Source organism: Ovis canadensis, chromosome 15 (assembly GCF_042477335.2).
Source record: "Ovis canadensis isolate MfBH-ARS-UI-01 breed Bighorn chromosome 15, ARS-UI_OviCan_v2, whole genome shotgun sequence".
Classification (NCBI taxonomy): Eukaryota; Metazoa; Chordata; class Mammalia; order Artiodactyla; family Bovidae; genus Ovis; species Ovis canadensis.
Window position 1 is genome coordinate 68,980,907 of NC_091259.1, and position 14,979 is coordinate 68,995,885.

General features: G+C 38.9%; 1 protein-coding gene across 2 annotated transcripts in view; it reads right to left on the bottom strand.

Annotated features, from left to right (window-relative positions):
- Positions 1–14,979, bottom strand: part of DCDC1 (doublecortin domain containing 1) — a 482,101-nt gene that overhangs the window by 247,404 nt on the left and 219,718 nt on the right. For both annotated transcript variants that reach the window (XM_069554647.1, XM_069554648.1), the window contains exon 10: positions 7,628–7,798. In XM_069554647.1, the coding sequence (XP_069410748.1) occupies positions 7,628–7,798 (171 nt within the window). The remainder of the gene's footprint in view (positions 1–7,627; positions 7,799–14,979) is intronic.

Consider the following 14,979-nt stretch of genomic DNA (forward strand, 5'->3'; position numbering starts at 1 on the left):
TTTTTTTTGTTTTTAAACAAGGAACTTTCCCATGGCAGGGGCGGACTTCAAAACCTAGACTGTTCTCAGTCTTCTGTCTTATACATCTATTTGAACTTGGTACCGTATTATGCAAAGATGGAACTGAGGCAATATGGAACATTGAGTGTGTCTTTTTAAAAAATGATTGTCTAATATTAAGACCTAACCAAAAGCTGCTGCTTTTAAATTATCAATGAGAGATATGATGACGAGGAGAAGCTCAATGAAGAAGTGAAGGCAACCACACACAATAAGAAAAAATGCACCAGGGGATTTTTGAATCACTCCCTGCCTACAGCTCCTAGTTGAACACCTAGAAGCTCTAGAAGATGATGATGACTCCAATATATTATGTTTGGTTCTTGAAGCTGAGCCCTGGGCTCATATCTGCATTCAACAGTAATGTAAATCATCAAACAAAGTAGAAAGATATTCATTCTGGTCCCATCACTTCATGGCAAATAGATGGGGAAACAGTGGAAACAGTGACTGACTTTATTTTTCTGGGCTCCAAAATCACTGCAGATGGTGACTGCAGCTATGAAATTAAAAGATACTTACTCCTTGGAAGGAAAGTTATGACCAACCTAGACAGCATATTAAAAAGCAGAGACATTACTTTGTCAACAAAGGTGCGTCTGGTCAAGGCTATAGTTTTTCCAGTGGTCATGTATGGATGTGAGAGTTGGACTTTAAAGAAAGCTGAGCACATAAGAATTGATGCTTTTGAACTGTGGTGTTGGAGAAGACTCTTGAGAGTCCCTTGGACTGCAAGGAGATCCAACCAGTCCATCCTAAAGGAGATCAGTCCTGGGTGTTCATTGGTAGGACTGATGTTGAAGCTGAAACTTCAATACTTTGGCCACCTGATGCAAAGAGCTGATTTATTTGAAAAGACCCTGATGCTGGGAAAGATTGAAGGCAGGAAGAGAAGGGGATGATAGAGGATGAGATGGTTGGATAGCATCACTGACTCAATGGACATGGGTTTGGGTGGACTCCGGGAGTTGGTGATAGACAGGGAGGCCTGGCATGCTGCAGTTCATGGGGTCGCAAAGAGTCGGACATGACTGAGCGACTGAACTGAACTGATTCATTCCAATTCACTGTTTTATCAAGATGAAGAGAAAAGGGGGGAAATAAGTTTTACTAGAGCCACGGCTTACAGTTATAAATGGAAAATGGACTGATTGATTGATTGATATATCATCTAACAGTCTGCAAAGCTCATGCTATAGATGGAATAAAGTTGTTTATAACCACAAAAGTCCTGGCCTTTGCACAAAGTGACTCAGAGGTAACTGGGCTAGAGACAGTGCTCCAAAAAAGGTCAGTTCATTCACACTCCATGGAAACAGTCTGGCCAGGCTACTGATATGAACTTATTCTGGAATTAACAGAGGACAGTATGCTGCTAGGACTCGTGCTCAATATCTCTCCAATTGGAAATAGCAAATTCTCTTCACCTAGAGAGGTCTTCCCTTGTGGCTCAGCTGATGAAGAATCCACCTGCAATGAGGGAGACCTGGGTCCAAACCCTGGGTTGGGAAGATATCTTGGAGAAGAGTAAGGCTACCTACTCCAGTATTCTGGCCTGGAGAATTCCATGGACTGTATAGGCCATGAGATCACAAAGATTTAGACACAACTGAGTGACTTTCACTTCACCTAGAGAGTACGAAAAACTCCTCAATTCTAAGAGATTTGCAGTTCTGAATACTTAGGGTATACTTTGCTAATCCAGTTTTGTCTCTACTACCTGGCTATTTCAGATGTAAGAACTAGTTTAGAAAACTACAGATCTCAATGTCTTTTCCAGCAGTCCAAACATCTACTCCCAAAAATATGGGGGTTGGAGGGAAAGGAGAGAATACATTACTACAAATAATACACAATAGTTTAGTTATAATGTTCCATTTAATTATATATGAGAAACATGTCAATCACTTAGGCCATCCATGACCAACTACCCTTTCTAAACTAATTACTGGAAACTCCTCTATGCCCTGTACTGCACACGACCCTGCCTTTCCCCACTCAGTGGTTACAGGTGGTTGAGTTGATGTCAGGGACCTAGATAAGGCTGGACTGATGCAAACAGATTCTCTCTATACATGATTTAAACTAGGAGACACAAAGACTCTATTCAAATGAGGATGACCATTTAAACTAAAAAGTTAGGGCCAGAACAACAACAAGGGGCCACAATTTTCCTCGTATACAAACAAAGGATTAAAAAGAGAAAGCCAGCTTGCAGAAAGAAAAGAAAAATTTCAAAGCTCAGAAAGATGAGGAGAGGGAAGATCACAGGGCTTTAGGAGAAAGAGGTATGGAAAAGAAATTACTTTCTTGTGAGAATCAGCTGTATTTCCTGGTTTTCATTTCTGTGAGATATCTTTACATGTTTTCAACAAACACTCCTTTTATTTGAAATGGTTTGAAAGGGTCTGTGTTGCAGGTAATTGTTTTCCTATAAACACAGTATATCTATCATAGAGCTGATGGGAAAAGATGAAGCTCAAAAAAGGGGAGAAATAAAATGAAAGTTCCCTATACCCTTCCTGGCATAGCTCTGACAGGGAAAGGCAAATGTCGAGCTCTGAAACAAAGAAGTATTGTTTGCAGGAATCTTTAGTTTTGTGTTGCTTCATTTTGTTTTTTCATTATTTTTTTTCCTTTTTTAATTGAAGCATAGTAGCTCAGATGGTAAAGAATCCACCAGCAATGCAGGAGACCAGGTTCAGTCCCTGGGTTGGGAAGATCCCCAGGAGCAGGGAATGATTGCTGAGTGCTCAGTCGCTCAGTCATTCTCCAGGCAAGAATACTGGAGTGGGTTGCCATTTCTGTCTCTAGTACCCACTCCAGTATTCTTGTCTGGAGAATCCCTTGGATAGAGGAACCTGGCCGGTTATAGTCCATGAGTCCCAAAGAGTCGGACACAACTGATTAAACACACACATACACACACAGTTGACATACAACTTTAGTTTCAGGTGTACAACATGGTGATCTGATACATATACATTATGAACTCATCACCTTGATTAAGTTTAGTACCCATACATCATCATATAAAAAAAGGTATTGTAATACTACTGACTATGGACTTCCCTAGTGGCTTGGACAGTGAAGAATCTACCTGCAATGCAGGAGACCCACGTTCTATCTCTGGGCTGGGAAGATCCCCTGGAGAAGGGAATGGCAACCCACTCCAGTATTCTTGCTTGGAGAATTCCATGGACGGAGGAACTTGGCAGGCTACAGTGCACAGGGTTGGAAAGAGGACACGACTGAGTGACTGACACACACACATTGATTATATTCCCTATGCTATACATTACCTCCCCTTGGTGTATTTATTTAATAACTGGAAGTTTGTCCTTAATGCCCTTCATCTAATCTGCCCAGTCCCACACAACTCCCACCCTTTTGTAACCACAAGTTTGTTCTCTATATCTAAGTCTGTTTTTGTTTTATAGATTCCACATATCAGTTCAGCTCACTTCAGTCACTCAGTCATGTCTGACTCTTTGCAACCCCATGGACTGTAGCCCTCCAGGTTTCCCTGTCCATCACCAACTCCCAGAGCTTTCTCAAACTCATGTTCATTGAGTCGGTGATGCCATCCAACCATCTCATTCTCTGTTGTCTCCTTCTCCTCTTGCCTTCAATCTTTCCCAGCATCAGGGTCTTTTCCAATGAGTCAGTTCTTCACGAAACTATGAGCCATGCTGTGCAGGGCCACCCAAGACGGACGGGTCATGGTGGAGAGTTCTGACAAAATGTGGTCTACTGGAGAAGGGAATGGCAAACCACTGCAGTATTCTTGCCTTGAGAACCCCATAAACAGTATGAAAAGATTCCACATAGAAGTGAAACCATGTAGTGTTTGTCTACATGTCATTTCATTTAGCAAAATGCTCTGTGGGTCTATCCATGTTGCTGCAAATGACAAGATTTCATTCTTTTTATGGTTGAGTAACATTCCACTGTGTGTGTGTGTGTGCATGTGTGTGTGCGTGTGTATGCACATATAATATACACAAAACATCTTTATCCATTCATCTATCAATACATACTTAGGTTGCTTCCATTTCTTGGCTATTGTAAATAATGCTGCAATGAACATAGCAGTGCATATATCTTTTCAAATAAGTATTTTTTTTCTTCCTTCAGATAAATGCCCAGAAGTGGAAGTGCTGAATTGTATGGCAGTTCTATTTTTAACTTTTTGAGGAACTCCCATACTGTTTTGCATAGTAGCTACACCAATTTACAATTCTACCAATAATGTTCGAGGATTTCTTTTCTCCATCATCCTCGTTGACACTTGCTTTTTGTTTTTTTTTTTTTATAACAGCGATTTATGACAAGTATGAGGTGATATCTCATTGTGGTTTTGATTTGCATGTCCCTGATTAGTGATGTTGAGCATCTTTTCATGTGTCTATTAGCCATCTGTATGTCTTCCTTGGAAAAATGACTATTCAGGTTCTTTGCCCATTTTTTAAGTAAATTGCTTGTGTTTCTTGACACTGAGTTCTTTATATATTTGGATATTAATCCCTTCTTGGATATATCCTTTGCAAACATCTCCCATTCAGTATTTTTTTTTTCATTTTGTTGACAGTTTCCTTTGATGTGCAAGAGCTCTTTTGTTTGGTGTAGTCCCATTTATTTTTGTTTTTGGTACTCTTGCTTGAAGATCTCCAAAAATATATACTGCTAAGACTAAGGCAGCACACAGGAAGCATAGTTCTTCTATGAGTTTTATGGCTTCAGACCTTAGGTGCAAAATGGCAGCCTGGATCTGTAACCAAGTCAGAAATCAGCAAAAGAACTACTGGACTACAGGAACACTTGACCTTGATGTCTTGAACATCACTTCCTAAACCTTTAGCTGACTAGCACAGACTATAAGAGATAAGATATTAAGAACAGGTGGCAAGAATACACAGAAGCACTGTATAAAAAAGATCTTCACGACCAAGATAATCACAATGGTGTGATCACTCACCTAGAGCCAGACATCCTGAAACGTGAAGTCAAGTGGGCCTTAGAAAGCATCACTACGAACAAAGCTAGTGGAGGTGATGGAATTCCAGTTGAGCTATTTCAAATCCTGAAAGATGATGCTATGAAAGTGCTGCACTCAATATGCCAGCAAATTTGGAAAACTCAGCAGTGGCCACAGGACTGGAAAAGGTCAGTTTTCATTCCAATCCCAAAGAAAGGCAATGTTAAAGAATGTTCAGACTACCACACAATTGCACTCATCTCACACACTAGAAAAGTAATGCTCAAAATTCTCCAAGCGAGGCTTCAGCAATATGTGAACTGGGAACTTCCAGATGTTCAAGCTGGTTTTAGAAAAGGAAGAGGAACCAGAGATCAACATCTCTGGATCATCCAACATCTGCTGGATCATCAAAAAAGTAAGAGAGTTCCAGAAAAACATCTATTTCTGCTTTATTGACTATGCCAAAGCCTTTGACTGTGTGGATCACAATAAACTGTGGAAAATTCTGAAAGAGATGGGAATACCAGACCACCTGACCTGCCTCTTGAGAAACCTATATGCAGGTCAGGAAGCAACAGTTAGAACTGGACATGGAACAACAGACTGGTTCCAAATAGGAAAAGGGTACATCAAGGCTGTAGATGGTCACCTTGCTTATTTAACTTCTATGCAGAGTACATCATGAGAAATGTGGGGCTGGAAGAAGCACAAGCTGGAATCAAGATTGCTGGGAGAAATATCAATAACCTCGGATATGCAGATGACACCACCCTTATGGCAGAAAGTGAAGAGGAACTAAAAAGCCTCTTGATGAAAGTAAAAGTGGAGAGTGAAAAAGTTGGCTTAACGCTCAACATTCAGAAAACAAAGATCATGGCATCTGGTCCCATCACTTCATGGGAAATAGATGGGGAAACAGTAGAAACAGTGTCAGATTTTATTTTCTTGGGCTCCAAAATCACTGCAGATGGTGACTTCAGCCATGAAATGAAAAGATGCTTACCCCTTGGAAGAAAAGTTATGACCAACCTAGATAGCATATTTAGAGACATTACTTTTCCAACAAAGGTCCGTCTAGTCAAGGCCATGGTTTTTCCAGTGGTCATGTATGGATGTGAGAGTTGGACTGTGAAGAAAGCTGAGCACCAAAGAATTGATGCTTTTGAACAGTGGTGTTGGAGAAGACTCTTGAGAGTTCCTTGGACTGCAAGGAGATCCAACCAGTCCATTCTGAAGGAGATCAGCCCTGGGATTTCTTTGGAGGGAATGATGCTAAAGCTGAAACTCCAGTACTTTGGCCACCTCATGCGAAGAGTTGACTCATTGGAAAAGACTCTGATGCTGGGAGGGATTGGGGGCTGGAGGAGAAGGGGATGACCGAAGATGAGACGGCTGGATGGCATCACGGACTCGATGGACGTGAGTCTGAGTGAACTCTGGGAGATGGTGATAGACAGGGAGGCCTGGCGTGCTGCGATTCATGGGGTCGCAAAGAGTCGGACATGACTGAGCAACTGAACTGAACTGATAAGAGATAAATGATCATCTGTTTATCTTGGAATTACATTTCCCCAAAGGTCAATTTCTACATGGTAATACTCTCATTCAAAATGCAAACAAGGAATTCTCCTAAAGAAATAAGTTATAGACAGAAAATGTAATGTTTACCATGTTACTTGCAGAATAAGCCTGAATATTAAGGGGAACTGTAGAGATAAAGGTTGATCAAAATACAATTATTTTGAATGTTAATAACACTCAAATATAAACATAATCAGAAGGAAATAAAGAGTTGCAGTAATGGTTCTTCAGAGGGAAACATGCTTAGGTTAATTTAATTTTACTAATTATAGTCTTTCAAAATATGAGATATGAGATTATAGAGCAATCTTAACTAGATATACTTAATATGGATACACTATTATGATAAAAGTATTTACCTAAACTTCCAGTACAGAAACCACTTTAGCTGAATATGAATTATTTTTTCTCTTCCAAAGATGCAATAGCAAAGAGTAGTCTAGGATATTTAGCTATCTTGTCCTGACAGATAACCAATTCACCTTGTTTCCCAGTATATTCTGAAGTATTGATTCTACCAAGTGAACTCAGACATGTGTCACACTTATCCAATACAGACCTTTTTCCTTGGAAATGCAGTTTGAACATCAATCAGTCACCTGGCCTTTCACCTCTAATTCTTATTGCCACTGTCTGTCAATTATTAAAGCTTGTCCATTTCACCAAATAAGTTATTTTAAAAAACTGAAATACATAGTGACTTCTGTGAAAAATATGTTTCTTAGAAAAGCACATAAATGTTCAATGATTAAATTTCTTCATTAAAATTACTTCTCTGGGTTGAAAACTAAAGTTTATAAATCCATATTTCAAAGACCTCTAGATATTTTCTTTTAAAACATAGTTCCTCAATGGTAATATTAGCACTTGTAATCCAAACTGAAGTTTGAGGAAGACAACACAAAAAGAAATTCAAGCTGAGTGGCATTGTTACAAGGGTCTCCAAATGGAGCAGAGTGTTTTGTCTCTGTCTGAACCCATTGATAGTCACAGAATGACACCCACCTTGAGCTGCAGGCTTCCTGGGATAAGAGTGTTTGCTGGAAGGCTTTTAATGTGTTGGTAGACATAAGAGGAGAATTGCTCCTGCTCAGCCTGTAATTGGGGGCCAAGTTTAGAGAGATGACCTCTGTTGCTTTTGATAGCTGTCTGCAATTCATCAATCAGCCTGTTCACCTGAAGGGGTTAAATTACAAGCGTTGTTAGCAAGCAGTAATTGTTGATGTCACACCTATTAGATTTTTGAGTGCCTAGTTTGATGTGGGGGTAATGACTTCAATATAAGAATTTGAGCATAGATCTATGTTCAAGTAAAGTGAACAGATGATACATACATTCCTTCATTAACAAATTTTATTTATGGGAAGATTTCTAATTTTAAAAATATGGAACAGGTGCCTATTTACAATTGCTTTCTAGATACAGAAAGAAACATATACATCTTACAAGTTTGCCAAGGACTTTTAAGCTGCTTAACAGAATAAGACCACTCTAAGACTTTAAATAATCAAATATATGTATCAATGACAATATTTAATTCTATTTTATATACCTTCCTTTCTAGAGTATTTTATTTTGCCATCTGTAATTTACCTTTAAACTTTTTACTACATATGTTAACTTTATTAACATTGTGTGGGCCTTTTAAATGAAACAATTTATTTTCTTCCTTCCAAATGCTTCAAAATATCATTTTCCAAACTTCATAAATAAATTTTTCAAAATATCCATACTTTAAAGACAATATTCTGAATATTCTAGACAATATTTTGAATATATATATATTTCAGAATGATGCATAGAATTTTTTCAGAAATAGCAAAGGTTTAGAGACATTTACCCATTGTATTTAAATTTCTAGATTTCTAATCAACATATTTAAGAGATACAAACTTGACTTATGGATTACTAGAAAGACATGCAGAGGACTCAAAAATAGTAAGTTAATATTTTAATCCATATAGTTAGTAAATTATAATCATTACACTTCTTTGACTTTTCATTATGCTATATAACCTTATATTCTAATAGATTGGATTCTTACATAAACGTTGATAGATACAGGGTAGTGACCAAAAGAGATGAAAAGCAGAAGTTCAGTGTATCCATGACTCCTAAAGTGATCAAATTGGACCCATTTAGAGTTATGAATGACTCTGAACAGGGCATGGACTTTTTGAAATCTTGAGTTAAAATCCTGACTCTTTCATTTGCTGACTGAGAGATTTTGAACAGGTAATAAGACCTTCATCCACAAGTGAGGACTAATATTGACCTTACCATACTAAGAATTAGATGTCAGACTTTTATTTTGGGGGACTTCAAAATCACTGCAGATGGTGATTGCAGCCATGAACTTCAAAGATGCTTACTCCTTGGAAGAAAAGTTATGACCAACCTAGACAGCATATTCAAAAGCAGAGACATTACTTTGACAACAAATGTCTGTTTAGTCAAGGCCATGGTTTCTCCAGTGGTCATGTATGGATGAGAGTTGGACTGTGAAGAAGGAGGAGCACCGAAGAATTGATGCTTTTAAACTGTGGTGTTGGAGAAGACTCTTGAGAGTCCCTTGGACTGCAAGGAGATCCAACCAGTCCATTCTGAAGGAGATCAATGCTGGGTGTTCTTTGGAAGGACTGATGCTAAAGCTGAAACTCCAATACTTTGGCCACCTGATGCGAAGAGCTGACTCATTGGAAAAGACCCTGATGCTGGGAGGGATTGGGGGCAGGAGAATAGTATGACAGAGGATGAGATGGCTGGATGGCATCACCGACTCAATGGACGTGAGTTTGAGTGAACTCTGGGAGTTGGTGATGGACAGGGAGGCCTGGCGTGCTGCAATTCATGGGATCACAAAGAGTCGGATACGACTGAGCGACTGAACTGAACTGAACTGAAAGAATGGACAACACAGTGGCTAACCTATATAGTCTCATGTACATGTTATATTGTTACAGTGTTTACATTTTTAAATAGAGTAGTTTTCTGCATATTAAGTTTTACCTGTCTTTCTTGCTCTTGAAAGTATCACATAGATTCTCAACCTTACTTCAACGTCCACAGGTAAAATAAGAAATCGTTCTTCAAGAGTCTCTCATGTACTGACAGTTCATTCTCTTTCTGTCTCAGCTAAAAATATGGCATTTGTCCAACCAACTCTAATGTTAAGTCAATGATTTCTATCCCTCCCACAAGAATTTCAGGAAAGTAAATGAAAGCAAGTTTGTACTGTTATCCATATGATTTGAATACTTACTTTTCTATTTTGCCTAGTTACTTTGAAACCTCTACATACAATAACGATATTATGTATATAAACGTATATAATACTCAACTATATTTAACTTTTCCCAAGAATGATGTTAAAGTGCTGGACTCAATATGCTAGCAAATTTGGAATATTCAGCAGTGGCCACAGGACTGGAAAAGGTCAGTTTTCATTCCAATCCCAAAGAAAGGCAATGCCAAAGAATGTTCAAACTAGCACACTACTGCACTCATCTCATACGCTAGCAAAGCAATGCTCAAAATTCTCCAAGCTAGACTTCAACAGTATGTGAACCGAGAACTTCCAGATGTTCAAACTGGATTTAGAAAAGGCAGGGGAACCAGAGATCAAATTGCCAACATCCATTGGATCATAGACAAAGCAAAAGAATTCCAGAAAAACATCTACTTCTGCTTCATTGATTATGATAAAGCCTTTGACTGTGTGGATCACAACAAACTGTGGAAAATTCTTAGAGATGGGAATACCAGGCCGCCTTATCTGCTACTGAAAAATCTGTGCACCAGTCAAGAAGCAACAATTAGAACCGGACATGGGACAACAGACTCATTCCAAATTAGGAAAGGAGTACGTCAAGGCTACATATTGTCACTCTGCTTATTTAACTTATATGCAGAGTACATCATGCGAAATGCCAGACTGGATGAAGCAAAAGCTGGAATCAAGATTGCCAGGAGAAATATCAATAACCTCAGATAGTCAGATGATATCACTCTTACGGCAGAAAGCAAAGAGCAACTAAACAGCCTCTTGATGAAAGTGAAAGAGGAGAGTGAAAAAGTTGGCTTAAAACTCAACATTCAAAAAATGAAGCTCATGTTATCTGGCCCCATCACTTCCTGGCAGATAGATGGGGAAACAATGGCAACAGTGACAGACTTTATTTTCTTGGGCTCCCAAATGACTGCAGATGGTGACTGCTTACTCCTTGGAAGAAAAGCTATGACAAACCTCAGCAGCATATTAAAGAGTAGAGACATTACCTTGCCAACAAAGGTCCATCTAGTCAAAGCTACGGTTTTTCCAGTAGTCATGTATGGATGTGACAGTTGGGCCATAAAGAAAACTGAGCCCTGAAGAATTGATTCTTTTGAACTGTGATGTTGGAGAAGACTCTTGAGAGTCCCTTGGACTGCAGGGAGATCAAACCAGTCAATCCTAAAGGAAATCAACCCTGAATATTCATTGGACGGACTGATACTAAAGCTGAAACTCTAATACTTTGGCTACCTGATGAGAAGAGCCAACTCACTGGAAAAGACCCTGATACTGGGAAAGATTGAATGCAGGAGGAGAAGGGGCAACAGAGGATAAGATGGTTGGATGGCATCACCAACTAGATGAACATGAGTTTGAGCAAGCTACGGGAGCTGGTGATGGACAGGGAAGCCTGGCGTGCTGCAATCCATGGTGTTGCAAAGAGTTGGACATGACTGAGCGACTGAACTAAACAGACTTTAGAACTTTAGAAGAATTTTAGAAGCATTATATGCATATAAGAAAACTAAATTATTCCTTTTATGGGGGGGTGTTTTTCTTATTTTCCCCTATGTGACTAACCACTTGCTTTCTTTAAGCAATGCTTTCTTCTAAATAAAATGTTGGCAAACTTCTTTGTAAGAGCCAGATAATAAATATTTTCAGTTTTGTGTTAAAATGTCTCTATCAAAACTTCTCAACCCTGGGGACTTCCCTGGTGGTCCACTGGCAAAGGCTCTGTACTTCAAATGCAGGGGCCCCAGGTTCAATTCCTGATCAGGTAACTAGATCCTACATGACACATCTAAATATTCCACATGTTGCAACAAAGATAGAGAATCCGTCGTGCCACAGCTAAGACACAAAGCACCGAATAAATAAATAAATATTAAACAAACAAACAAACAACCATTTGACCCTGCAGCTGTACTTTGTAAGCAGCCACAGACAATATATAAACAAATTCACAAGGCTATGTTCCAATAAAACTTTATTTAGAAAAACAAGCAATGGGCTGGATTTGGCCCCTCGGCTGTAGTTTATCAACCCTTCTTGTAAACACATATATTTCCTGTCCTTCCTTGCTTTTCTTATAAGTAATACTCTGGCCCAAGTCTTCATCTCCTCATCCCCTCCCATTACTGGCATTATCAAAATAAATACTGAGTGGTCCCTGTCCTAATCTCTCCCTCTCTAAACCATCCTGCCATCTCCACCTCATTAATCTACCTTCAATATTATAATGAACCTTCCAAGTAGCTTCTTCCTCCCCTCCTACACTTCACCAACCCTACTGCCTTCTTCATCTTGCTCTTCAAGATTTAAGACTTTTTCTTACTTTCTGGAACTTGCTTCCCAAATACAGTTAAGTCTATAAAAAAGTTGCAAAACTTAAGATATGGCAGTGATAACTAATGCAATTTTAGTCAATGTTTTCATCTTTATCTTTACCATACTACCTTCTAGCAGTATTATCCTCAAAGATGATGGATAATAGTATCTATCATACCAAAGCTAGAGACCAAAGCAGACCAGGTGACTTGCTCTTACAGTTATCTGACAAAATTAAATCTAATATTCAAATGCTACTTGGGCTTCCCAGTAGAGTAAAGGCAGTGGTAAAGAATCTGCCTACCAATACAGGAGACACAGGAGTTGCAGGTTTGATTCTTGGGTCAAAAAGATCCCCTGGAGAAGGAAATAGCAACCTACTCCAGTATTCTTGCCTGGAAAATTCCATGGACAGAGGAGCCTGAGGGGCTATAGTCCATGGGGTCACAAAGAGTGGACAAGACTAAGCATGCACACTACTTCTGGAAAGCACCGATCCTCTCTGAACCTGTACCTGGTACCATATAATTCAAAAAGAAACAACTTTATGTAGTCTTCAAAATATACTAAGCAACATGCAATATATTTTGCTAGTCAATAATACTTCTCTCTTTAATTTCATGTACTGTACCTAATGCTATAGCAGGAGAAGGCAATGGCACCCCACTCCAGTATTCTTGCCTGGAGAATCCCATGGATGGAGGAGCCTGGTGGGCTGCAGTCCATGGGGTCGCTAAGAGTTGGACATGACTGAGTGACTTCACTTTCACTTTTCAGTTTCATGCATTGGAGAAGGAAATGGCAACCCACTCCAGTGTTCTTGCCTGGAGAATCCCAGGGACGGGAGAGCCTGGTGGGCTGCCGCCTATGGGGTCACACAGAGTCGGACACGACTGAAGCGACTTAACAGCAGCAATGCTATAGCACGCCATAAAAAGAAAAAAAAAAAGGACTTTCAGGCTTTGATTTGAGAACATTTTTATACATGACTGGCTTTACTGTCACAATTCATAGCCTTTCATTGATAGGGGATTTCATGTGACATCAGAAATCAACCAACCATACAATTGATGATGTCATTTGCATTCTAAAGGGCTATTGGTTAGAGCCTTAAAGTTTCATTTCCTATAAATTCTTTGTTGCTTCAAAAAATTTCTCTATCATTTTTGCTATTTTCCTTGGCCGTATGATTATCTGTTAATGTATGTGAAGCATAATTATACTAATTATGACCTATTTTTTAATAACTTGAAATTGTAAAATAAGATGCCATAGCAAAGCTTAACTTACATCTTAAACATAGGAGAACACATATCAAGAATTCTGCCGCTGATGTTTTGATGAAGTTTCCATCCAATTTTATTCAAACTTTGTTACTTTACATATTCATAAGGCCTTTTATTCTGAAAGTGCTACATTTTTTCTCAGTTATTATGATAACATGTCATGTTACCCTTAAAGATAACACTATGCATGAAATAATTCATATACCAAAATTGAGTAGGTAAAACAATATTTCTGAATCATTTTACATAACACGATTTTTTTCTTCAAATCACAGATGTTGCTAAAAGGGGGAATATGTTTAAAATTCTTCATCATGAATCTTTTTTTCGTGCAAATCCCTTTTTTTCTCCCTCTCTACAAAGGCAATGTGAATGGGGGTGAAAAAAAAAGACAAAACTTGACCTTTTGTGATCCCAGCATTAATGGGTCTGTTCATAATTCAATCTATGTGTGTGTGGGAGCATCCATGTGGAAACATAGAGGCCTGAGAGACATAAAGCCTTTCCCTTTAAACATTATCTGACCCTATCAGTCCCATTCACAAAAGAAGGCTTACGTATGCATATGCTGAAAAAAATGCACCATCTCATTGTGCAGCAGAAAGCCTACACATTCTACTCCTCATTCTCTGTGGAAATGCAGCACGGAAGTGACACTTGTACAGAATTTGGGAGAGTGACAAAAGAGCAGAAGGTAGCAAAAAAAAAAAATTGAGTATTCTGATGAGGAAACAAACTAAACTTCTGAGAGAATGCAAATGCACACCTGTCAATAAACATACACGTGGGGCAGTTTGGTTGTGTTTCTGTGATACATTCATGCAACTCTTGAATTTAATTAAAGTCTCAAGATGATTTAGAGTAAGCACAAAATATTATTTGATTTATAATCATTCTTAAGTGTATACCTATGAAAGGTGTACATTCTAAACCATACATTGTGAATACTGTATTTTAACTATGACGAATGACTCTTTGAGGAGCTCCTGGCTTTTGAGTGAGGAAAGTTCCTCACTCCTCCCTCTCTGAGTGAGCGTCTAGCTTCTCACTAGATGTTGAGTTTAGCTGTTGGTCTGAATGCTGTGTGGTTTTGAGCCCATATATGTCAGTGAGGAGACTCCAGAGTACTTTGTGCTAAATTGTCACTTGGAATCAGCACAAAAGGGCAGCAGCCTCCATGCTAGGAAACACCATCTGGGCATACAACATATGGGATGGTCTCAAAGGCAGGTCAGTGCTTAAACTTAAGACCAAGACACTTTCTAATTTACAGCATAATTAAAAAGAACCAGAAGGGGAGCTGGGAGATAAAAATAGGTGTTTTAAACTCCCTAAAATCTCTTATTTGTTTCAGGTACAGAGTACAGTGTTTTTTTAGGCTGAGAAGTGAATATAACCAGACTTGATGAACAAAGACTAGAAAAGACATGGGAACCTCTGAGCAAAATTAAGTATCTCTTAACCTT